The 26,134-nt window shown below is 45.1% G+C and overlaps 1 protein-coding gene across 5 annotated transcripts in view; it reads left to right on the plus strand.

The window, feature by feature from the left end:
• ABCC5 (ATP binding cassette subfamily C member 5) overlaps positions 1-16,884 on the plus strand; it is a 79,930-nt gene extending 63,046 nt beyond the window's left edge. For 4 of the 5 annotated variants that reach the window (XM_052642517.1, XM_052642595.1, XM_052642731.1 and 1 more), the window contains 5 exons: positions 2,482-2,641; positions 12,443-12,521; positions 13,555-13,668; positions 15,259-15,423; positions 16,751-16,884. In XM_052642517.1, coding sequence (XP_052498477.1) covers positions 2,482-2,641; positions 12,443-12,521; positions 13,555-13,668; positions 15,259-15,423; positions 16,751-16,852 — 620 coding nt within the window. In that variant the 3' untranslated portion in view covers positions 16,853-16,884. Of the gene's footprint in view, positions 1-2,481; positions 2,642-12,442; positions 12,522-13,554; positions 13,669-15,258; positions 15,424-16,370; positions 16,515-16,750 lie in introns of those variants that run through there. The other variant, XM_052642797.1, reaches the window with a different exon arrangement.
• The last annotated feature ends 9,250 nt before the right edge of the window (positions 16,885-26,134 follow it).

The raw sequence follows: 26,134 nt of genomic DNA on the forward strand, positions 1-26,134 counted from the left end.
TAAATAGCCTGACTTACAAAGTCTAAACTGTAATCTTAATAAGGTCCTTTCAAGACTGTGACATAGGTCCTGGCTCTCTGCCATGGCTTTAACCACCTGAGGACATCATGGCTTTTTTTTACCAGCACATTCCATCTGTGCAAAGGTAGTCTAGACTCAGATCTTTTGTTAAAACAGAACAACTTAACCTGTTTACTTAAGCACTATTCCTTCCATCATTCCTTCGAGATTTATGGTGCTCAGATAAATGGTGCTTATCATTTATTTGAGCACCATTCCTTCCTTTGAGCATCATTTATTTGAGCACCTTAAATCTTGAACCACTGCCTTGGCACTGAAGGGGGCCCTCCACCTCCTCCCTTCTACCTGGGTGAGAGACCACTAGCCAGATCCCCCAGTCCTGCAAAAGCTACTCCCAGGAGGAAAGGCTCCTTGAGAACTGTTCTGCTACATGGATTCGGGCTTCCCAACTCGCGGATGGACATGAAGACCCCTTCCGTAAGGAGACGGACGGTCAGGGTTCCCAGAGGTTGTTTGACAGGGGTCAGATCTAGACTGCAGGTCTGTGGCTACAGACACTGGGGCAAGGCAGATATTTGTATCCTCATTGACCTCTGAGTAGACAGTCAGGAGGCTGCCATGAGGAGTCTCTAAGTACATGGAGGCAGAGCAGGGAAGGAGAGTCAAGAACCAGAAAACTGGGACTTCTCTGGCAGTCCAGTGGTTAAGACTCTGGCTTCCAATCTAGAGGGTATGAGTTTGATCCCTGATTGGGGAGCTAAGATCCTGTATGCCTCAGCGTGTGGCCAAAATTTTTTTTTAATAAATAAATAAATAAATCAAACTAGTTTAAAAAAGGTGTTTTTTTTTTTTAAAGACAACCAGGAAAACTGCTCCAACAACTAAAAACCCATAGTTCTGCATCTAAATTGTGGGTCTGACTTGCAGAAAGATAGACAGGACTATGTCAAACTTATTTTTTTTTGATGGGGGAAGAGCACTGAGCTTTTTAAATATATATGTAAGTATTTAACAAAGTCGTTTCAGTTCTCAGAATCTGTTTCAAGGAAATTTTCTGAAGTCGTTTCAGTTCTCAAAATCTGTTTCAGGGAAATTTTCCGAGGTAGGAGCAGTTTGAGTGATGACAAGGTCACCATAGCATTATTCTGCTGCTGCTATCTGGTCACTAAGTCATGTCCAACTCTTTGCAACCCCATGGGCTGTAGCCTGCCAGGTTCCTCTGTCCATGGGATGTTCCCAGCAAGAATACTGGAGTGGGTTGTCATTTCCTTCTCCAGGGGATCTTCCCAACCCAGGGATCAAACTTGGCAGGCAAATTCTTTACTACTGAGCCACCTGGGAAGCCCTATAGCATTATTCTAGCAAGTTTTAATTAAACTACATGTGCAACATTAGAGGACTGTTTAAATAAGAGTACAGCCACAGAATGGAAATTATTGTAGCCACTAAAACTTTATCTCAAAAAGGTAATAATATAATTGAGTGCTTGCTATGTAATGTTCAGTGGAGAAGATAGTTACAATATTTCTCTGCTATCATCTCAACTCTTAAGGAAACAAACTAAAAGGAAAAGTGTCAAAAAAAAAAAAAGCAGGACTTTCCTGGTGGTGCAGTGGCTGGCGCTCTGTGCTCCTAGTGCAGGGGTCCTGGGTCTAATCCCTGGTCAAGGAACTACACTCCACATGCAGCAACTTAAAAAAAAAGATCCCACAACTGAGACCCACTGTAGCCAAATAAATAAACAGATAATGTACATACATAATTTTTTTTTAAAGCAGTAGTTAGATAATGGGAAATTGATGTTATCTGCTTGAATTGTTTATATCATTTTTTAAATGAAAAGTCAATTATGAAAGGCTATTCTGCCTATCACTGTGATCCTGAACTTGCTATTTTATCTCCCAAACCTGCTTTTTTATATTTTCCTATCAGTTGAGAATCCACAGTCACTCATTTTCTCAAATCCCAAACTCCTTTCCTTGTTTGTTTAGCCTAGAACTCCCTTCCCTAGCTTCGTGGCAGTGAAAGGCCTTGTCCTGTTTTTCTCTCCTGAGATAAGGGGACAGAAGAGAGACAACAGCTTGTCCTCTGACTTTCCTCAAGCTCCTAGCTCTTGGTTCTTGCCTGAGAAGCATCAAACCCTGTGTACCTGTACCTAAGGTGAAAAGGAGACGTTTTTCCATTTTACTCTCAGGAGAGTGTAATGGTCCCTCCCACTCCTTCTCAGGCTACAGTATGTTGTATAAGCGTATATGCTCGGTAGCTCCAGAGAGTTCCTTGTTTTTTGTTTTTGTTTTTCTGGCTATCACTTTCTGCATTATCTGAGTTATCTATGTTATCCATTGAAATAATGATTGAACAGAAATAGAAAAATAGATGATGTTGCCCTGAGAAGAAGCCAGTTTTGTCTTCCCAGAATTTGCCAATCGAATGACTCTTGCCTGTCTTCTGACTTAACAGGGAAGTCCTCTCTGGGCATGGCCCTCTTCCGCCTGGTGGAGTTGTGTGGAGGCTGCATCAAGATTGATGGAGTGAGAATCAGTGACATTGGCCTTGCTGACCTCCGGAGCAAGCTCTCCATCATTCCCCAGGAGCCGGTGCTGTTCAGCGGTACTGTCAGGTGAGACCTCAGCACCATGCGCTTCATGCCGTGTCGCAGGCCAGGTGAGTGGGATAAAACCCCGCCAGGGACTGAGATCCAGTGGCCTCTGGTGCGGCACTTTCCCAACACTGTGCACTCCCTGTTGCAGGAAGAGCAGCTCCACAGTACTAGTCACCTCATTAGTTAAGCAGGACCCGGGGGCCTTGCAGCGGGATGGTAAGAAGTCAGACAGATCTGGACTGTCTGTCTTCAGACAAGTTACTTAGCCACTCCTAAGCTTGTTTCCTCCTCCATGAAATGGGGATGTTACTAAGATCTGTTGTTGTGATGATTGAATGAATTTGTACAAATTTTATAGAAGCGTGGAGGCTGGCAGAGGGCGAGCATTCTGTGCATGGAAGCAGCCACCATCATCCCTTGCTGTCCTCTCTCCTAGGGACACTCAAGAGTTGCAGTTCTCTCGATGGTTTTCAGGCATTATTACTACTCATGGTTTCTCATTTTCTAGTATCTTCTGCAAACTTTTGGTTCTTACTCTGGAATGATGTCCCTCTCTGAAATCTTCCAGATTGCCAAAGAAAACATTTCTTTTCTCGACCTGTTATAACAGTAACTATTAAGAAAATACGTTTAACCCCATTGTCTTTTCCTGTGCTTTATCAGGCTAGCCTTAAGCTTTTGCCTCCTAAAAACAATGGGTTTCCATAATTTGTGTTCATTTCTATTAAAGTTGACTCTCTAAATAAAAATAGCTTCAACCATATAGTTGACCTAGATAGCACTTTTTTTTAAAAATCACTCTAAAAGTGATATTGTCATTTTCTCTACTTTTTAGCAGCTTCCAAGAAAAGGTACCAATTTAATTTCAAATAACCACAGTGTTCAGAATTGTCTTTAAAACAGACTCATCCCCCGCACCCCCCACCACTTTTAGAAATGGCATTTGAACTCACTGATTTGAGGAGGTTCGGTAGATAAATTGAATTCTTACCTACATTTATGTGGGGTCAGTACTCTTGGGTGTGTTTATTTTGGCATTTCTCTAAATCACTTGTGAATTTGTATAGTACAGACTGGCTCTGTTGATGATGATAAACGAAAGTGTTAGTCACTCTTTGCAACCCCATGGACTGTAGCCCACCAGGCTCCTCTCTCCATGGAATTCTTCAGGCAAGGATACTGAATTGGGTTGCCATTCCCTTCTCCAGGGGATCTTTCCCACCCAGGGATTGAACCCTGGTCTCCCAAATTGCAGGCAGTTTCGATGATGATTAATCATTCCCTTTGGGTAAATAAATAACAAGGTCAAACAAGCAACATCAAAGAGAATTAGAATTTATTGAAGACTCAAATCTAAAGTTAAGAAATTGAGAGATATTACCAAATCTGCTCTTCTTTCCTGTAAATCTCTATTGTTAGGTGCCGCAGGAATGCCTTTGAGAATAAAATTGGCCTAATGATTTTTTGGCTCAGGACAAAAAAAAAATATTTTTCTTATTTTTTGAAAATCACCATTTAGAAGAGAACTAGAAAGTAAGACATGTTATAGACTTCCCATGAATATGCTGCTACCAAGAAGTACCAGTGTTCATTTCACATTTTTACAGCACTTCATTTAAGTCTGTGACTTGGCTTCCGGAGTAAACGGTTAAGAACTGACCTGCTGGCTGCTCTTTGTGGAACATTGTGGAAGCGCAGCCTGTTTGGGAGTCGGGGCTGTTTGTTACCAGCTCCAGAGGCGTGTTGCCACCCGATGGACAGGCTCAGTGGCTGGTGTGCTGCTGCCCGAGTTTTTAGTCATTGAGCTTGGAGCACTGTTTAGTCAGTCAGCTGTGCAAACCTAGGAAATCATATAAGTTACATTTTCTGCTTACTGGAATTTTGACTTTTCAGGTCAGTAGTAGACACTGAGGACAAATTCAATCCCAGACCTTCTACCTTTCCTTTATCCTCTCAAGTTTCTCATAGATCCCAAAGAATATCCAGTGTTTGATATTGTTTTGCTGTTCTTAGAAAATTAGAAGACCTGTAATGAGTTTCCCAAGGCAAGGGCAGGCTAGATCATCTGCTCCCTCAGCTACCTCCTGCTGCTGTTGCTAAGTCGCTTCAGTTGTGTCTGACTCTGTGCGACCCCATAGACAGCAGCCCACCGGGCTCCCCCATCCCTGGGATTCTCCAGGCAAGAACACTGAAGTGGGCTGCCATTTCCCTCTCTAATGCGTGAAAGTGAAAAGTCAAAGTGAAGTCACTCAGTCGTGTCCGACTCTTAGCGACTCCATGGACTGCAGCCTACCAGGCTCCTCCGTCCGTGGGATTTTCCAGGCAAGAGTAATGGAGTGGGGTGCCATTGCCTTCTCCAGCTACCTTCTAGAGACTCCAAATTTTGGAACTGTATCTCCACCGCCATTAAACAGCATTGGGGTGGGTACATCTCCTGGAGATTCCAACTTGCAGTTAAAGTGTATCAGAAGGGAATTCAAGGTAAAACCAAAATTGGACAAACAAAACTCAGAATCTCGAAAGATAAAAATGTCTGAATTGTTCTGCATACAAATATCGATAAATCATAGACCAGATCGTTTAGGGGCACACCCCTCCCTGGATTAGCCCTTTCCAATAGCTCATCCTAATCTGATCCATTCTAGTAGCTCATCCAGGCCTGCCTCATCCAGCTGTCTGGGTTTGAGCTCCTGTGTCTGGGCTCCTGTGTGTCTGAGGCCAGCCAGTACTTTCCTCTGCCATTTGCTCTGATGATTATCTCCATGAAGAGAGGTCCGTTTTCATCCAGACCTAAATACTTTGGCTGACCTTCCCTCTTTCATAGTCCTGGCAATACTTTTCTTTTCCCAGAGGACCTATGCTTCCTGGTCTCAGGAAGCCCATCTCTTTGCCTCCACCCTCGCTTTCCGTCCTTGTGGACTGTCTGCAGGCTGGCTTGGCTGGTGGTTAGTCTGCCCCTCAGAGGGACTAGTTGTCCTCAGCTGTCACTCTGGTGTGTCTGCGTCTCAGTCTCCTCACCGGGGATGAGCACATCTCATCACCGGGAGCCCTCTACCTAGCGTCCATCCATTATCAGGAAGCAGTGTTCTCACTTCTTCCTGTTCAGATGCTTTCTCTCCTTTTCTACTTGCCCATTTTATTTTATTTTTTTCCACTTTTGAGGAATATCTCAAGCTCTCAACTCAAAATCACAACAAAGACACCCGAGCCCACAGCTGATCCACCTCTGCTTTGGTTCATTCCGGGCCAAAACACCTTCAGGCAGAAGCACATGGTGCTCTAGAAGAAATGGAAGCTGCTCCAAATTTGAAGCAGTTCTTAGAATCTCAAGGTTTTTCATTTGTCTTTTTATTATTTTGTTGTGTAAGGGGTCCCCTTTTACTTTTTTTGACATCTGAGTCTCTGTGGAATCAAGGAATCCCCAAAAGCTTCTAGTCTCAATGTCAGCAAGTAATGGTAAATCTAGGAGAACTATGAAGAACACTAGATGTTATCTAAGTTTTGTTGAAGTCTTTCTGGCTGGGATTTTGTATGAAATCTCTGTATCTTCATCTCAATTTTGCTGTGAACCTGAAACTGGTCTTTTAAAATTGTCTTTAAAAGAAGGAAAAGATCATTCTGGGGTGTTCCCTGGTGGCCTAGTGGTTAGGATTCTAGGCTTTCACTCCTGGGGCCCAGGTTCAGTCCCTGGTCGGGGAACTGAGATTCTACAAGCTGTGGCATGGCCAAAAAAAAAAAAAGTCACGCTGCACCAGACACTGCTACTCTAAAGAACAACAATAACAATAGTATTAGCTAAGCTTATTAAGGATTTATGTGGCCTACCGTCCTAAGCATTTAAATGGTGTTAATTTATCAAAACTAAAGTACTCAAAATTTGATGAGGGTAGGTACCATTATTATGCCTATTTATAGGTAAAAAAGCTAAAGCCCAAAGTGGTTAAATAACTTGCCCAAAGCTAAGAATTTGAATCTGGGCTATTTGGCTCAGAGCCTGGGTTCTTCCCCACCATACTTGCTGTGTTGTCTCCTGAAGTTCCCACCACACCCTCCTCAGTCATAACCTTGAGAGGTAACCCTGTCTCTCCAAGCACTAAGGTTGGGCCTGCTTCCTCAGGCGTCTTGACCGTTAGTTACCTTTCTTTTTCCAGTATCTTTAAAATTTCATTATCTGCTTTCAGATTTGCAATAGGTCCCTGTCCCCTTTCCTGAGAAAATTTGTCATACAAACTCTGCTCTTTAGTCTTTTCCATATGCTCTACTCTTAACTAAAAGCCAAAATCAGTCCATATTTCTGAATGACTATTTTGAGCTTTCCTTTAGCTTCCTGTCAGAAGGTCTGAGGGTCCCGTAGTCTCCTACCCTGAAATCCCAAGGCTGCAGGGAGGTGCCCACATGGACAGAGGACAGTGTGGTTCAGCGTGGAGTCTTCTGTGTGCCTGGAAGGGATTGCTGTATCCTCATTCCCCTCAGGAGATACTCTTGACCTTATTTGGTAGTTGTCAATAGGTGACCTTAGAATATTGCTAAAAATAAAATATAAAAAACCAAAGATGAAAATACACTTTGGGCAACATAGGACTCCAGGACTTCAGACTGTTAAAAATAACCTTCATTCTCAGATTTTCTTTCTGTCCATCCACCCAGCTGAGTACTTGATGCAGTGGATACATAACTTTGCTTGCTTTCATTTTTGTGGCTCAGACCAGGACCATCTGGCCACTGTAATGAGGATGTGATTTTGTTTTTTTCATTCTTGATTGAGTTCCCTGTTGAGATCAGTCTAGTCTGCCGTAATGTGTAGGTATACCACCTGCTGGGGTTTCCCCAATGGCTCAAGCAGGAAAGAATCCGCCTGCAATGCAGAAGACAAAGGTTCAATCCCTGGATAGGAAAGATCCCCTGGAGAAGGAAATGGCAACCCATCCAGTGTTCTTACCTGGAGAATGCCATGGACAGAGGAGCCTGGAGGGCCACAGTCCATGGGGTGGCAAAGAGTCAGACATGACTGAGAGACTAAACAGCAACACCTGCTGGTGTACATAAATATTCCCTATATATCTGGAACCCATGGCTTAGTCTTGGGGGCTCCTTCAGCTGGCGTGATGGGCCTGGGCGAGGTTGAAGGTCAAGCCCATCCACAATGTCTGCCGAGTCTGATGGGGCAGCTGCTCAGTGAGCAGGGTCTGCACTCTGGTGTGCTTCCTGCTTGTCTAGTAGACGTATCTGATGGTTTTACGGGATGTGTTTGTGCGCTAGGGATGCTGCAACAGTGTACCACAAACTGGGTCGTTTAAAACCACAGAACTTGACTCTCTCACAGTTCCTAGAGGCTAGAAGGATGACATCAAGTGTCAGCAGGGCCGTACTCTGAAGCCGGTAGTGTCCTTCCTTGCCTCCACTACGTGTTAGTGGTTTGCCAGCAGTCTCTGGTGTGCTGGGCTTGTGGAGTCATCATTCCAGTCTCTGCCTCCATTGTCACGTGGGTTCCCTCCCTGTCTGTCTCCGTGTGGCCCTCTCTCTAGGACTGGTGTCCTAGATTGAGAGTCTACCCTACGTTACCACTCCAGGCTGACCTCTTCTCACCTCATACTATCTACACTGATTTATTTCCAGATAAAATCACATTCTTAGGTACTGAGGATTAAATTTCAGCATATCTTTTGGGGGGATACTCTTCAACCCATGATGCTAGGCATCAGTGTACAGTATTAACATTTCCTTGGGACTTCCCTGGCAGTCCTGGGGTTAGGGCTCCTCGCTCTCATTGCTGAGGGCCCCAGTTCGATCCCTGGTTGGGAAACTAAAATCCCACAAGTCTCACAGCCAAAAGAGAGAGAGAATACTTCCTAGACTAACTCTAGAGAAATTATCTGCACATTCCTTTCCTGAAAACCAGTATTATGGACCCTTCAGTCTTGAACATATATTTATTGAGGTCTTAACTCTGTGGAAAGGACTCGACTCAGCAGAATTGGGAAGAATCTGAACAAGTGATAAAATCTAAATCCTAAAATTATACGGTCCTTCCAGGAAGACATAGAGAAAGGGAAGATTTGAGCAGTAGGTGACGGGCTAAGCCAGAAATCCAAAAAGTGAAGTATCAAACCATAGGTAGCAGTTTATCAAGTTACTGGTGCTGGGAACTCCAGCCTTAGGTAAATACAAATTTTCTACAGGCAAACAGATCACAGTAGTAGAGACTGGGCAGTGTTCCAGGGAGCTTGGAGCTTGGAGACAGAACCAGAGTAAGGTGGGGCCTCAAACCTTAGGAGCCTGAGCAGGCTGTCAGGCTAGACCTGGATACATGGAGACAGAATAGGAATTGACCTAGCAGAGCTGGCTAACAGGTAGATTCTAACTCAAGAAGAGGTTTTGCTGGCTCTAAATGGGAACTGCAGTCAGAGCAGGAGCCAGATCAGAGCAGCCGGGTGCTAAACCACAGATCCTATTGCCTGAGGAAGAGTTGACTCTCTGTAATGGGCAGAGGCTGCTCTTCAGCATGCACTCCTGTGGGGTGGCTGTATAGAGAACGCAGTGCAGGGTGAGACCAGGCAAAGCATGGTCTTTGCTCAGGTGCTTTAAACATAACCCCTGTTTAAAGCCAGTCATGATTTCCCACGAGAGTAGGTACCCCTTCTAGGATGATGAGGAATTCTGGACCACCACAAAAGTCCTGGAACTTTTTTTTTAAGTCTTTATTGAATTTGTTACCATATTGCTTCTGTTTTATGTTTTGTTTTTGACTGTGAGGCATGTGGGATCTATGCACCCTGCATTAGAAGGGGAAATCTTAACCACTGGACCACCAGGGAATTCTCTTGTTTTAAAAAAGAGCTCCGAGCATTTTGGTTCAAGACTAAGAACCCTATTATGATCCCCAAGGTCAAGAATTCTGCTATAAAAGTATGAGGAAGTCCATATTAGACCACACAAATAGGAGAGAGAATATTTTATTATGAAAACTTGCCTTGCTGTCTGGATAAATGTCTCTCAGAGGATTGTCTTGCTAATCTTGCTCCATGGGAATTCCCACCAGTCTGTTTTGAATCAGGGAAAATGATTAACCTTTTATTCCCCCAGACTTGGGATGGAGAACATGTGTTTGAGTCTGTCCCTGATCTGTGGTGTAACAAAGTTCCCCTAAAAAGGTGGCTGGAGAGGAGAGCCATAGACACAGATTTCATCAACCCTGATGCATGTGTAGACAGACTCCAGAGTGTTAGAGGGACAAGGATGATCAGGTGCTTTCAGCGTCTTTCAGTTTTGTCTTTTTGATTAGAAACGGGTGAGATTCTCCTTTGACTTAGCCTGTGGTCTGCCATTTCAGTTTTAGGTTATCAACAAATCGAACTGCCTTCTTTAACTGAGAGGGCTCTTCCTGGATGACATCCCTGCAGAGGTTAGCCTTCCCCATCTAGACTTTCCATAGGAAGGATCCTGGTGTTCAGGATCATGGGATTGTTGTGTCCACTTGGGAAATGTGCTGAGTATAAGACTCAAAACCACCAAACAGTGTAACCAGGCATTTAAAGTGACCATGTCCCCGGTCAGTTTAACAGCCACCAGCCATCAAATGTCTACCATGTTCCAGGCGCTGTATCTACACATCTCTAATATTCACAGCAACCTACCAGGGCGTGTCACGTCACTGTCTCCCCATTTTATAGGTGAGGAGACCGAGGAGTGACTTGTCCAAGCTCACGCAGATGGTAAGAGGCAGAGTAGGGATCAAGCCCAGTTGGCTCTTACTCTTACAAAAATGTTAGACAGTATACCTGGGCTACAACAGTGAGTAAGATCCAGAGAGGGATTCTAATCCAATGGAGGAGAGAGACAAATGAAACAGTGACGAGTACCATCATAAGGGTGAGCAGGGGGAACCCCCAATCCAGGCCTGAAGGGCCAGAAGACACTTCCTGAAGACACCAGCTAAGTTGAGAGCTGAAGGATGAGAAGGAGGCATAACCAAGGAGCAGGAACAGTGTAATAATGGTGCAGTAATAGTAGCTCTCACACACACTGCCAAGCCTGCAGCAGGCGCTCCTGCAAGCGCTTTACATGTGTGAATTGTAGTGCCCGCAGCTGCCTTTTGAGGAGGTGCTCTTTTATTTTTTGGCTGCACTAGGGCTTCGTTGCTGCACAGGGGCTTTCTCTAGTTGCAGGGAGTGAGGGCTGGTCTTGGTTTCGGTGTGCAGGCTTCTCATTGCGGCGGCTTCTCTTGCAGACCACAAGCTGTCGGTGCTCAGGTTACGGTAGTTGCAGCACTTGGACTTGGTGACTGTGGCATATAGGCTTAGTTGCTCTGAGGCATGTGGAGTCTTCCCAGACCAGGGATCGAGCCCATGTCCCTTGTATTGGCAGACAGATTCGTATCCACTGCACCACCAGGGATGTCCAAAGAGCTGCTCTTTTATCCCTTACACTAAAGGAAACTGAGTGTAGAGAAGTTAGGCTAACTTGGCCAGGGTCACACAGTTGTCATTGATAGAAGCTGTGAAGGAATCAAGCAGTCTGGCTCCAGAGCCCTTGCCTTTTACCAGTGCCTCTCACGTCAAAAGGTGGGGAGTGATCTCGTGTTCTAAGTGGTGGGAAGCACATGTGTGAAGGGACACGAGAAAGTGGGACTGTTTAGTGAGTCTCCCAGGAGTCCAGAGATGGCATGTACCAGCCTGCACTCTCCTCTAAAGAATTCTTCGGTAATGATCTGCTTGTGTTTGCATACCCGAGATTAGTCACCCCAGACATGGAGACGAGTGTGGATCAGAGCTAGAGTTCTCCCAAAGGTTTTTCTATTTCCCACACCTCAAGTGTAATTTATGAGCAAAGCAAATTATATTTAATATCTTTAAGATTACTAGACCCACAAATGTGATGTTTAGATCGAGACAAGACACCCAAAATTAATTCTACAGCCCACCTTCCACCCAGTATCTGTGTCATCACCACCTGTTCACCTCATCCTCCACGACAAAGAGCTTCCTCTCCTGTCTTTAACACTTTAAGAGCTATCTAGTCCTGTTGTTTTGGTGTCAGTCTTAATCTCCTTGAGGTGCATACTTTTGGTATAGTAAGCAGGAACAGTTCCCAAACTGATTTTTGGTGCCAGTTAAATCCTTCCTCTTGAGCCCCTTTCTGCTTAGCTTTGTCCCTCCCCTTCCTGCAGGATCAGCTCCTTTCCTGGTCAGCTAGCTGTTGAGACCCCTGCCCAGTGATGGGGCTCTCACCCTGGTGCAGCAAGAGAGAGGGAGTTTCTCTTAGTTTATACATATAAGAGATGTATTTTAGTATGCATATGCGTAGGAAGAAGTCTGGAAAGATATATGCCAAAATGCTAACAGTGTTTGTTTCAAAGGATCTGATAAGTGATTAAATATATATTGGTTTTAGGGAATTCTCTGGTGGTCCAGTGGTTAATACTCGGGACTTTCGGTGCAGAGGACATGGGTTTGATCCCTGACTGGGGCACTAAGATCCCACATGCTAAGATCATATATATATATGGGTTTATATATCTTATATATATATATATATAAGATCATATATATATATACGGGTTTTTTTTACTTTTTATGTCTATATTTCCTAATTTTTCTATAACTAACTTGTATCACTTACATAATAAAAATAATACAGTTTTGTAAAGAAGAAAGGGAGGCTTATTCCTGTGACGGCCAGGCAGCAGCATGCCCGTCTCGGCTTCCACCTATGGCCTGAGGGGTCTGAGCCCACTGTTCAAACCTTTACCACAGTCAGCCTGTGCAGGGTGGTTGCTTATGTGTTGGATCCCTGAGAAATTCCTATTATGTTTCTCATTAGATCAAATTTGGATCCCTTCAACCAGTACACGGAAGACCAGATCTGGGATGCCCTAGAAAGGACACACATGAAAGAATGTGTAAGTAAAGAACTGAGGGAGAACTTTGCTAGAATTTCAAGGATGGAAACTCGGTGATGCCATGGTCATTCCCCAGCCACCTCTGGCTGCCTCTGTCCAGCCCGGCCTTTCCCGCCACCTCCCGGATGTCTGTGGAGGAGAGCTTCAGAGCAAGGCTTCCCAGGCATTTCACAATGGGTATAAAAGTCGGTATTTCCCTATCCTCACCTCCCCTCTCTTATTCCCTCCCATGGTCATATTTCCCTTTTTATTGTACCATCCATTGATTGAGAAGATATTAATGACAACCACTCAGAGTTCAGTAGTGCTTTTAAATCAAGTTCTATTTTATTAATCATAACAGTACAACATCCTTTTGAAGCATGTATATATGTGCAAAAGATTTATCACTTCTTGAGTCTGCAGAAAGCATGCAATGTGCATATGAACCTCTCAGAGTAACTTACCAGGCACCCTCCAAGGGCCACGAACTAAGATTACCCCTGGCCTGGAGTGGGGTCTCTTGTGCTCCTGCACACTAGCCCAGGATCTCCTGCCCAGATTCAACTAGAGCAGCTCTGCCTTCATGACCTTTCTCTTGGGCTTCTTCAAGCAATTTCATTTGAAGAACAGGTTCTATAGTTTATAGGAAGAAAAGTTTGACAGCCATGGGTCTACAGCTTTGGCCTTCAGAAAGAGAGTAGTTTTGTTTACCCCATCTCTCATTGCGTGACCGTATTTTCAGGACCAAAAATGACAGGATTTCAGGACATAAAAAATATTGGAACTTCTGGGACATTTTGATGACATGAGACTAATAGATAGTTTAGTTGGAGTATGGAATGGCCTAGAAAATGTGGTCCTGCTACATGATCATCACACCTGTATGTTCTTTCTAAGTGAGCCAGATTCTTGGCTAATAATTCTTGCATCTGTTTAAGAATAATTTTGCCACTGGGTTTTTTACAAAATTTAGCTTTGTTTTCTTTCTTTCAAAATTTAGGTTTGTTTTTTTTTCTTTAACCCTTCTAATCCCTATTTCCTTTCTCCCTAGATTGCTCAGCTACCTCTGAAACTTGAATCTGAAGTGATGGAGAATGGGGATAACTTCTCAGTGGGGGAACGGCAGCTCTTGTGCATAGCTAGAGCCTTACTCCGTCACTGTAAGGTAAGGCAGTCTGGTGGGTGGCAGAGGAGGGAGTCAGCAGAAGCATAGGAAGATGGAAGAATAGCCATTGCCTGTGGCATGAGGTCCAAAGGCATTCTTGGCTCTGAGCCCAGTGGCACTTTTTTTTTTTTTTGGTTACACTGAATCTTTGTTGCTAGGCTTGGGTGTGGGCTTCTCATTGCATGGCTTAAAGCTCAACATTCAGAGAACTAAGATCATGGCATCCGGTCCCATCACTTCATGGCAGATAGATGGGGAAACAATGGAAACAGTGACAGACTTTATTTTCTTGGGCTCCAAAATCACTGCAGATGGTGACTGCAGCCGTGAAATTAAAAGACACTTGCTCCTTGGAAGAAAAGCTATGACCAACCTAGACAGCATATTAAAAAGCAGAGACATTACTTTGCTGACAAAGGTCTGTCTAGTCAAAGCCATAGTTTTTCCAGTGGTCATGTATGGGTGTGACAGTTGGACCATAAAGAAGGCTGAGTGCCGAAGAATTGATGCTTTTGAACTGTGGTGTTGAAGAATACTCTTGAGTCCCTTGGACTGCAAGGAGATCCAACCAGTCCATCCTAAAGGAGACCAGTCCTGAATATTCATTGGAAGGACTGATGCTGAAGCTGAAGCTCCAATACTTTGACCACCTAATGGGAAGAATTGACTCATTGAAAAAGACCCTGATGCTGGGAAAGATTGAAAGCAGGAGGAGAAGGGGACAACAGAGGATGAGATGGTTGGATGGCATCACCAACTCAATGGACATGAGTTTGAGCAAGCTGCAGGAGATGGTGAAGGACAGGGAAGCCTGGCGTGCTATAGTCCATGGAGTTGTAGAGAGAAGGACACGACTGAGCGACTGAACAACCACCACCCTGTTGAGCGTGGACTTCAGGGCTCACAGGCTTCAGTAGTTGCAGCTCCTGGGTGCTAGAGCACAGGCTCAGTAGTTGTGGCACTTGAGCTTAGTTGCTGTGTGGCATCTTCCTGGACCAGGGCTTGAACCCATGTCTCCTGTGTTGGCAGGTGGATTCTTCACAACTGAGCCGCCAGGGACGTCACTCAGTGGCTTTTTTTAAAGAGAATACCCAGAGATGTTTAACCTCGACACAATTTGGGTATATGGATATTTTGTTTGCTTTTTTGTTTTTATTTTTGATGGCCTCGAGCCTTCAGTTTCCAAGGGCAACTTGTTTCTGTCCTGTGAGTAGTTGTAGTATTGGAAGCCATAGACTTAAAAGATTTTAAAACTGTAAGACATGTCCAGACCATCAAATACAGTCCCCTCATGTTAAAACTGGAAAAGGGAAGTCCAGAAAAGTCACTCTTCAGAGTCACAGAGCAAGTGAGGTGAATAGTTTGTTAGATCAGTATTTTACATATTTGTGGAAATCAAGGCAAACATATGAATTTGAAGTTATATCAATTCTAAACAAAATAGTATTTTTACATTTGTGTGTACTTATTTAGAAAAAAACAATATATGATATAAAATTCAAAGCCTAAAACACATTTTGGTGAAACCTAGATTAACTAGAATGCTTAAGGAATTGGTTGGATCCCTCTTTCTCCTCTCTTCCCCGACAGATTCTGATTCTAGATGAAGCCACAGCTGCCATGGACACCGAGACAGACTTACTGATCCAAGAGACCATCCGAGAAGCATTCGCTGACTGCACCATGCTGACGATTGCCCATCGCCTACACACAGTCCTAGGCTCTGATAGGATTATGGTGCTGGCCCAGGGGCAGGTACTGAGCCCCCAAGGGACCTTGGTTTGGCAGGTGGCCTTGTCTGGGAGGAGAACTGGCCCCTGGCAGGATTGGGCTGATGGCCCTCGTAGCATTCAGATAAGCAGCCACAGTGACTCCAGCCTGGTTCCCTTTGCATGGGATGCAGCCCTCGCAGTCAAGAGATTGAGTCTGGAGCATGCCTGTTGGGTTCTCATTATGCTTTCCTACCTGCTCTTTTGTTGCTTGTGAACAGTAACACTTTGACTTAGGTCAGAGAGCATGTGTACTTTGTAGTTCACTCACAGGCCTTTTCCAAAGCTGTTGAGACCAGCCACCACACGTCTGCTTTTCACAGTCATGTAGTGGTGCCAGATTTCTTGCTGTTCCCAGCTTTCCCACATACTGGGCCCCAGGCTTTTTCATTTCCTACTATTTCCTTTCAGTGCTGTTGGCTATAAACCATCTTGGGTCCCCTAAGCATTTCCACCTCTGTTTACTCATACAGTTCCGTCTACCTAAAATGCCCTTTCCTGTGCTCGCTCTCCCGTGTGGACCTGCCTATACCCTGCCTGTCCCATAAGAGAGCCAGTGTCTGCCTCCCCCCTTACTGTACAGGGTGTCTGCTCTGGCACCCAACCTCATACCGTCACATGGCCAGCCCCAGGAAGACACTTTGTCCTTACGCCTGTCTCTGTTGGACAGGATAGCCTTTCCTAAGAGCATCCCAGGAGATGTCCTGTTCTCTCTCCTTGGCCAGAGTCGTGTCACACACCTTTGCCCTGCAGCAAGGGAGGCTGGGGGAGTGAGTATGTGGCCTCTGTCTGGAGGCAGGTTCTGCCAGCACACTGTTCCGTTTTCTACTGCAGTGTGATTTCCGGTGACTGCCTAGTAGTCTATCATGGGAATGGATAATTGACTGAGTTGAACCCTTATACTCACTTCCCTTTTGTTTTTCTGCCAACTAGGACTCTTTTCCATCCATAGGTTTGGATCAGCTTGCACAGCAAGATGCCATTTACTTGGTATGCCTTTGACTTGAGCTGCAGTTTCTTCCCTCTGCAGCATATGGGACCTTTTGATTGATTCCTTCTTACACAAGGCTGAAAGAATGGAGACTTAATGTGAAGGCACTCTGGAGGTGTCTCTAAATTTTCTCTTCACTAAACTCTGGTTAGTTTTTAAAAAAGAGAGAGAACCCAGGTGGGCATGGCAGAGCTAGCTGAACTGCCACGTTGATTCCATCCTCCAGGGTTTGGGGCTTTGCCCCTCTTCCTGAGCTGTGGATCCTATAGGACACCCCGAGTGTCCCCAAGTCACCTTCCGTTGCTCTCTCCTTCCTCTACAGGTGGTGGAGTTTGACACCCCATCCGTCCTTCTTTCCAACGACAGCTCCCGGTTCTATGCCATGTTTGCTGCTGCAGAGAACAAGATTGCCGTCAAGGGCTAACTCCCCCAGCGCCGCCCACATCTCATTTTTTTGGAGCATTGCCATTCCCTGCCTGGGGCGGGCCCCTCACCGTGTCCTCCTGCCGAAACCTTGCCTTTCCCGATTTTATCTATCGCACAGCAGTTCAGGATTGGCTTGTGTGTTTCACTTTTAGGGAGAGTCCTATTTTGATTATTGTATTTATTCCATATTCATGTAAACAAAATTTAGTTTTTGTTCTTAATTGCACTCTAAAAGGTTCAGGGAACCGTTATTATATATGTATCAGAGGCCTATAATGAAGCTTTATACGTGTAGCTATATCTATATATAATTCTGTACATAGCCTATATTTCCAGTGAAAATGTAAGCTGTTTATTTTATATTAAAATAAGCACTGTGCTAAGAACAGTGCAGATTCCTATCATTTTTGTACAGTCTGCTGCACTAGAGGTCTGGTTTTGCTATTAGACTATAGGAAGGGTAGCGTGCGTTCTTCCCCAGCTGGCTGTTTCACGGTGCCGGGATTTCTGGGTGTCTGAAGGAAGGAGTGTAGCAGTAGCCGGCCCTCCAGTGGCCCCCCTGCTGCCTTCCCAGCAGCCATGCCGGGGTGGGGCAGAGCGGGGGCCATGGAGGCCGCCGCGCAGAGCACCGTGAATTCTCAGGGCTCCTGCTTTCTGTCCTCTTGTCACCTCACCGCTTCTGTCGGGAGAGCAGTGGGTCAGAGTCCCAGACCCCTCTCCTCCCCCTCCACCGGGACCGAGAATCCCAGACCCTTCCTCGGCCAAGGGGGAGCATCCTCCTGCCGTCCTCTTTTCTGCTGTTGCTTCTCAGCAAGCATTGAGTCTGCCCCGAGTGTCCCACTGCCTCAGGTTCCCAATGCTGGCCTGCGCACGGAGCTCTGGCGCCTTGAAACCGTCGGTTCCGAGCCCTGGAGCCCACTGCTGCTTGGCCCGATGGTCCTTCTTCATTTGCCTGGCCTCACACCCCCACAGTTGAGTGACAGGGTTCAGGATTTCGTGGGTCTGTTTTCCTTTCTCCCTGCGGTTGCCGCAGAGTCTCTTCCTCTCTCCAAAGTCCGCGACTTTAAGCAGCTCTTGCTAATCAGTGTCTCACACTGGTGCAGAAGTTTTTGTACTGTAAAGAGACCTACCTCAGGTTGCTGATTGCCGTGGGGCTCGGTGTGTTCCCACCAACCCCGGTTGTGCCGTGGGGCCAGTAGCTCAGGTGGGCGTGCTCACTGCTGTCATCCGTTGAATGGTCAGCATTGCATGTCGTGACCAACTAGACATTCTGTCGCCTTAGCATGTTTGCTGAACACCTTGTGGAAGCAAAAATCTGAAAAAGCGAATAAAATTATTTTGGATTTTCTAAAACTCTTGGTGTGGAAAATAATTCTCTGGGAGGGGAATAAGCTGTCTTTGAGTGGCTTTGGAGTCCCAGAACCTTGGATCTGAATATCCAGCAGTGAAGTGACAGAGGGGAGGGGCCAGTAGTGGAGCTGACTAGTTGCAGTGGATGTGGAGTACACCTTGCCTTGAATCACTGCAGTGGGCCGAAGTCCCTGCAGCCTGTGTCCTGGGCGTGGTCACCAAATCAAGCTCCTGTGCTGCTGATAAGAGTCGGAAGTGGAAAGGGTTGTAGTGAGATCGGTGGCTGTGGAGAAATATGTTTTAAACGAACAGTTTGTTGAGGGTTCTCAGCAATCCAAACAATGTAATTGCTCTTTCAGCCAATTCATTCACATTAATTTATTGAGAATTAAGTGCCCATTCAAAAGGGTACTCATTCTAACATTTCTCAATATGTCATATTGTATGCAGAAAGCTTTTAAACTATTTGGTATCAGTTCTGCTGAGTCATCAATAACCTCAGATATGCAGATAAAACCACCTTTTATGGCAAAAAGCGAAGAGGAATTAAAGAGCCTCTTGAAAGAGGAGAGTGAAAAAGCTGGCTTAAAACTCAACATTAAAAAAATGAAGATCACTGCATCCGGTCCCATCACTTCATGGCAAATAGATGGGGAAACAATGACAGACTTTATTTTCTTGGGCTCCAAAATCACTGCAGATGGTGTTTGCAGCCATGAAATTAAAAGATGCTTGCTCCTTAGAAGAAAATCTATAACCAACCTAGACAGCATATTAAAAAGCAGAGACATTACTTTGCCAACAAAGGTCCGTCTTATCAAGGCTATGGTTTCCCAGTGGTCATGTGTGGATGTAAGAGGCCACAAGAAGGCTGAGCACCAAAGAACTGAGGCTTTGCACTGTGGTGCTGGAGAAGACTCTTGAGAGAGTCCTTTGGACTGCAAAGAGATCAAACCAGTCAGTCCTAAAGGAAATCAGTCCTGAATATTCATTGGAAGGACTGATGTTGAAGCTGAAGCTCCAATACTTTGGCCACCTGATGCAAAAAACTGACTCATTGGAAAAGACCCTGATGCTGGGAAAGATTAAAGGCAGGAGGAGAAGGGGAAGACAGAGGATGAGATGTTTGGATGGCATCACTGACTTGATGGACATGAGTTTGAGCAAGCTCTGGGAGTTGGTGATGGACAGGGAAGCCTGGTGTGCTGCAATCCATGGGGCCACAAAGAGTCGAACATGATTGAACAACTGAACTGAACTGAACAGCCCCTAACCCAGGTCCTCAGCTCCTCAAGCTGGGATTACATTGAAAGAACCTCCCAAATATCTAACTACCTGCAGGATTTTCCTGATCCATTCTGACTTGTACTCTGACTCAATCTGTCATTGATGTTAATCACATGCTCACGTTTTCAGTCTAATTTCACACAGCTCCCCTGTTTCAAACAGATGAATTCCTTCCTCTGTGTTCAATTTGGATCTTTCAGGCTCTTTACAGCCATTCTGTGGGCATTATTGGGGTCTCCATCCGTCCAACTGGCTCCATCTAAGTCACCTTCTGCATGTCCTTTTCCCATCACTCTTGTCTGCTGACTTCCCCTCATCTGGTGTGAGAGGAATAACCTGGCCGTACGCCCTGGGAGGACCATCCATCACCTCCCATGGATGACCATAGGAACGTGGACCTGCTGCTTTTCCTGCCTGAATCTCAACTTCTTCCTCAGAAAAATTGGGAGCATAATGTCTATCTTATCTTACAGGGGAAAAACACTGAAAACTGTTTTGCAAGCAAACCACATTCTTTAGCTATTTCTGTGCTTGTGTCCACACCATAGAGACACATCCTCCATGAAATCATGAACTCCACGTTGCAAAGAGTCAGACATGACTGAGCGACTGAAGTGCTGAGTCATCAGAAAGTGGATGTTAAACCCAGCCGTTTTTATAAACCAGTATCATAGAAATTAAGGGGCTCAGCTCTTAAGTTAAAAATGTTCCTCAACTGCCACATTTCAAGTGCTTTGTCACTACCTGTGGCCTATGGCTACACAAACATATTCAATAGAATGTTCCCGGCATTGCGGAAAGTTCTCTTGGATGGCACCAAGGTCAGCAACCACTTTTTTGGATGCACTGGAATTGCCCTCCAAGAATGGTAACAAGGGTGGCAGAAGGAACCCTGCATGGTCATCCCAGAAAAGCTCGCTGCTGCATATGACACTGACTTCCCCTCCTTCAGTTCTGTTCTCTCTATCTTGGGTCTCCTCCCACCTCTGTAACCTGCTTTGTCCCTTTAGGAGGAGGCATTGCCCTGCCTTCTGCCCTCTCCCTTTGTTCTTCTTGCCTGGATTCCTTCACTCCCAGCAGCACAGTGACAGACCTTCAACTATGGGCTTGGTCTGTCTTTAGGACCAGTCTCTGCTGCCTGCTGAGCGCCTCCACTGAGCACCAAGCCTCTCAAACAGCCTTTTGAAAATCAGTGTTCCTTGTCTTAATTAGTGGCTCCTCTGACTGCCTTAAGTCTTTCAGGCTAGAAGCCTTTAGTTATATCAGTTCTCCTGCCCCTTCCCAATAAACTCAGTCACTTCAGGTCCTACGCGTCACCATCACCACCCCCTTCTCTCTCCTTTTGCCATAATTTAGACTCACCTCCCTTTCTTTTTTTAAGTTGGTAGTTACAGCCTCATTGCTAGTCTCCCTACCGCAGTTGTCCTCTCCAAATCACTGTATATACCACTTCCAAAATACAAACCAAAATGCAAGTTGATCAAATATTTTACCTTCCAAAAGTCTTCAGGAGACAATTACCTGTAGAGTGGCCTATATTCCTGAGTTTGGCAGGGTGTTCATTATCTGGCTCCAACCGTCCTTTTCTACTCAGTATTCCTAAATACAAGCCAATATTTTATTTTTTATTTCTTTTTGGCTGCGTTGGGGCTTCATTGCTGTGAAGGCTCTTCTCTGGTTGCAGCGATTGAGAGCTACTCTAGTTGCAGAGCACAGGCTGAGGTGGTTTTTCTTATTTTGGAGCCCCAACTCCAACTCTAGCCCCAACTCTAGGCTCACCAGCTTCAGTAGTTTCCGAACACAGGGGCAGCTCTGGGGTTCAACAGCGCAGGCTCAGTAGTTGTGGGGGGGGGGGGGGGACATAGTCGTGGTTCACAGGCTTAATTGCTTCAAGGCATGTGGGATCTTCTGGGATCTGGGATCATCTGGGATCAGGGATCTAACCCATGTCTCCTGCATTGGCAGGTGGATTCTGAGCATCAGGGAAGCCCAAGTTGACATTTTCACACCTCTAAATCTTTACTGTTTTCTCAACCTGGAATCTCTTGTCAAACAAATCCATCTTTTCCTTCTTAGGCTTCTCTGGTGGCTCAGATGGTAAAGAATCTGCCTGCAGTGCAGGCGACCTGGGCTCCATCCCTGAGTCAGGAACATCTACTAGAGAAGGGAATCTACCCATTCCAGTATTCTTGCCTGGAGAATTCCATGAACAGAGGAATCTTAAATTCAGTTCAAATACTATGCCTTGCACAATGCCTTTCTCTTAAAACCAAGTTTCTCTTGGTTCCTACAACACTTTGCTCACAAATCCATATTATGGCTGGTTATTTCCTTATATTTCATCCCATGAATATAAACTTGAAGGCAGTAAATAATCTTATTAAATATACCCTTAATTATATGGTACATTTTGTATACATTTTAATTCCTGGCTTAAGTATTATGTTTTACATACAGAAGGTGCTTAATAAGTATCATACTACTTAGCCAACTTTTGAATGGTGCCTCAGTGAATGTTTGTTAATAGAAATCAGTGTTACAGACTTTCTTTATGGTCATGGCAAAAAAAGAATTTAATTTCTCCAAAGGCAAAGAAGTGGCATTGAGGGAAAGAGGCCTTATATAGAATGATGGGGGTGTTGGGGTCCTTTAATGGACCAGAACCTGGTGGTCCAGAGTTGACGATAAGAAAGTGAAAGAGAGCTGGAGGGAGGGAGAGAGAGTGAGAGAGAGGGAAAGAAAGAAAGACATGGGGACCCAAGCTCTGATGGAGCAAAAGTGCTTTAATGATCCTTCTGTGAGTATATACGGGCTGTTGTACAAGAAATGTCTTTTGACGATGATAAAGATCAGAAAACCAGATGAGGTACAGCAACCATTACCAAGGGAACAAGGGATTAATAATGGTCACAAGGTCAGGAGACAACCCATATCTCAAGAAAGAGGGTCAAGACTAAGCAGTTTTGTCCTAAGGAGAATGTTTACTGAAGGAGATTCAAGCCTGTCTCATCCTATGACCTCAGTCCTGGGAGCAGCTTGCCGCTCCGCTAGTTTCTGACAACAGAAACTGACAAGGAACAGAGGATTTATGAGAAACAGCATGTAGGAATACTCCTGTTAAACATTCCCTAACAACTGGGAATACCAGAGAGTCAGAATGCCCAGCATTTGAGGTGTAGCTCAATGATGTGACCGCTCCTCTCCTGCCCCTTTCCTGATTGATCACCTAGAAATAGGGCCCAGACTGAAAGAAAATGAGCCATGGGGGTGGGGAGGTTGTGTCACAGAAAGGCTCAGCTACTGAAAACTGACCTTGCACTGATGGTTGCCTGCTGATCATGTGCCATATTTTCTAAAGAGCTTCCTTTTTTTTTCCTGATTATAAAAGTAATGCATGCTTCTTGTACAAAGTTTGGAAGAATGCAGACAGATGCAGTGAAGAAACCCAAAACTGCCTGAACCCTGCCATGGCAGTGTGTTTAGAACCATGGCCATAGCAGTGTCCCCCATCTCACAGGCTCTCCTGCCCTGTGACCTTGCCACCATCCCATGAAGAGATGGGGTCTGTTTCTCCACCCCCTTGAGTGTGGGCTCCGTGATGACTTTAACCCACAGAATGTGGTGGTTCTCTGCTAGTTCAGAGCCCCTTTGTGGCCTCGAAGAGTGGCTGCCACTTGGAAGCCAGCCGCTGTGTCAGGAGTGCATCTATTGGGAGGCCAGCGTTTTGTGAGATTTACAGAGCACATGGAGGGTTCCAGGAGGGTGAGGGAGCGTGTAGAGAGAGAGTGAGGCCAGGGAGTACTGAGGCACCCAACTTGTGTGTGAAGAGGCCACTTAGGGAGTAAAACCTCCAGCCCCCATCCCAGCTGATGCCTCGTGGATTAGAGACGAGCTACCCCACTGAACTGTCCCCAAATTCCTCAGCAAAATTAACTTTTTTTAAGCCATTACATTTTTGGGTAGTTTTACAACACTACTGAAGCATCCATTACCCCAAAATAGCCAGTGTTACCTTGTATTCTTTATAGCTTTTTCTAAACATGCATTTTTTTTCTTTTTAAAAAAATTATAAAAAATATTATGGCTGTGTTTTTGTTAGAAACTAAGAAAGCACTTAAACATAAAAAATATAGACAGTGGAAATGCATCTTAATCACATCCTACAAAGAAGGCAACCACTATTAACAATTAGATCTATATTTTTCCAGGTCTTTTTTCTAAACACATAACAGCATTATTCATTTAAGACAGAACTCATTAAACACAAAATTAGGAGAACTTACAACCACAGTTTGTATGATCTCAACCAATATATTGTGAATATTTTCTCATGTCAAATATTCTTCAGAAACATAATTTTAATCGTTCTATAGCATTTTCTTATAGAGATTCATTTATTTGCTTCATTAGAAAATATCTATTGAGCATATAATATAAGGCAGGCGCTGTTCTAAGAAGTGAGAAGTGATAGTACCGTAGTGAGTGGAACAGTAACCATCCTTGCCCTCATGGAGTTTACATCTTATGGGGAGAACTGGTAATCAGTAAGATATGTGGAATATTAGATAATGATAAGGAAGAAAAAGAATAAAACAGGGAAGGGCACCAGAGGGTAAATTTTAGAGAAGCTGGTCAGTCTTACTGAGAAGATGGCTTTGGTGCGCTGTTCATAGGAACAATCCAATTTTGCTGGATATTTAGGTTGTTTCCGTTTTCATTTTTCCATATTTTGACTTTAAATTGATTTTTTTTTTAATGGAGAAGAAAAGAGTGGCTTTATTTCTTTGCCAGGCAAAAGGGGAACGCATTAGGCTAGTGCCTTAGGAACTGTGCCTTTTAAAGGCAGTTTTCACATCACCACTTTGTGCTCGCCCAGCTCATGATTCCTTGAATCCAAACACATAGAGCGTGCTAACTGCTCTAACCAGCCAAGCTTTGAGCAGCTTATCACCATGACCCCACGCCTGTCACAGAGCAGTCTTGTGCTGGAGGTGTGGAGTGAGAGTCCTGCTCCTGTAGTCACTCTGAACCCAGGCTTCCTCCCTCCAGTCATTCTGCCGACCTCTAGACCTAAGTCCTCAGCCAGCTCCTCTCTGTAAGGCTAGTAAACCAGGGAGGAAAGAGCATGGCATGTTGAACAGGAAGTTTTTGTGGGCCCTGCCTAAAGATGGTATGTATTGCTTCCACTCAAATTCCACGGGTTAGAACTCAACTTCTGTAGCTGCACCTAGCTTCAAGGGAGGCCATGCAGTGTCTAGCTGTGTGCCAAGGAGTCGGAAACTGCTTTGAGGACAAAGCAGCTTTGGCAAATACCTAGCCACCTCGACTGCAGGGAATTCGTGACCTGGCAAAGCCCGTTTCAAGGTATAGAAACAAACTACTTGTCTCATAAAATCTTCTATTTTATAATAGGTATTGATTTATCATATTTTAATTAAGGTTTCAAACATAATGATCTTTATAACCTATCAGTGTTTTCACCTTTGACTGGGAGCGAGAATACTCATATTATCTGAGCACCAGTGTGCCAAGCACTGCAGAGGCACCTGCAATATGACCTTATTTAATTTTCTCAGTTACTATACTGGGTGGTAGTGGTGGTAGTTTAGTTGCTAAGTCGTGTCTGACTCTTCAGACTCCATGGACTGTAGCCCACCAGGCTCCTCTGTCCATGGGATTTCCCAGGCAAGATTACTGGAGTGGGTTGCCATTTCCTTCTCCAATTATACTGGGTGGGTGTCATTAAACACATTTTTCTGATGAGGAAACAGGTCCATGGAGATTAAGTTTTCTCAGGTCACACATGCAGTATGTGGTAAATTACACAGAATTCAAACCCAGATGGTTTGATTCCAACTACTTGTAGTCCTCTTGCTTCAGAAATAAATGCACGTGCTGGACCATATCGTTTCTAAGATTCCTTCCAGCTACGATTCTTTTTTTTTTTTTTTGGCCACGGCCACCCAGCACACAGAATCTTAGTTCCTTGAACAGGGATCGAACTCGCCCCCTGCAGTGGAAGTGCAGAGTCCTAACCACTGGACCACCAAGGAAGTCCTTCCAATTCTGGTTACTGTTGGTCAAATACACCCTGAAAACCCTGGGTCCTGGTAACCTCACCTGAAGCATAGCTCCAGAACTGCGTCCCTCCTCCTAGCTCCCACGAGGGAGATGAAGTGTTTCTGCAGGCAGGCAGTCACCTCTTTCCCTGGGAGCTTCTCCCCACTCCTGCTGCTGTTTCCCACCTGAGCCCAGGCCAACTCCCACCCACCCCTCTCAGGGTGACTCAGCATAGGAAGATGAAGCCAGCTGCTGCCAAGTGAAAACAGTCAGCGCTGGGAACTGGTCTCCCACAACCCCCTTCCTAAAGGGAAGCCCCACCTCCCACCTGGGGGAGGCGCTGTGGGCACTCGGTTGCTGGGGCAGAAACACTCACCTTGCCCAGAACCGTTGGTTCTAGGGACTGAGGGACACTGTCCTGACCTGGGACAGATGTCCTGACAGCACCTGAGCTTCCTTTGTGTCCTTGACAAAGAATCTAGTAGGCTGCGGTCCTGGGGGCTAGTCTAACCACTGATGACAGAAAACGTGTTCCTTTCCCGTGGGCCTGTAAGAGACCGTCCCTCCAAGCCCTCAAGGATTG

The sequence above is a fragment of the Budorcas taxicolor genome, chromosome 1 (genome assembly GCF_023091745.1).
Source record: "Budorcas taxicolor isolate Tak-1 chromosome 1, Takin1.1, whole genome shotgun sequence".
Taxonomy (NCBI): domain Eukaryota; kingdom Metazoa; phylum Chordata; class Mammalia; order Artiodactyla; family Bovidae; genus Budorcas; species Budorcas taxicolor.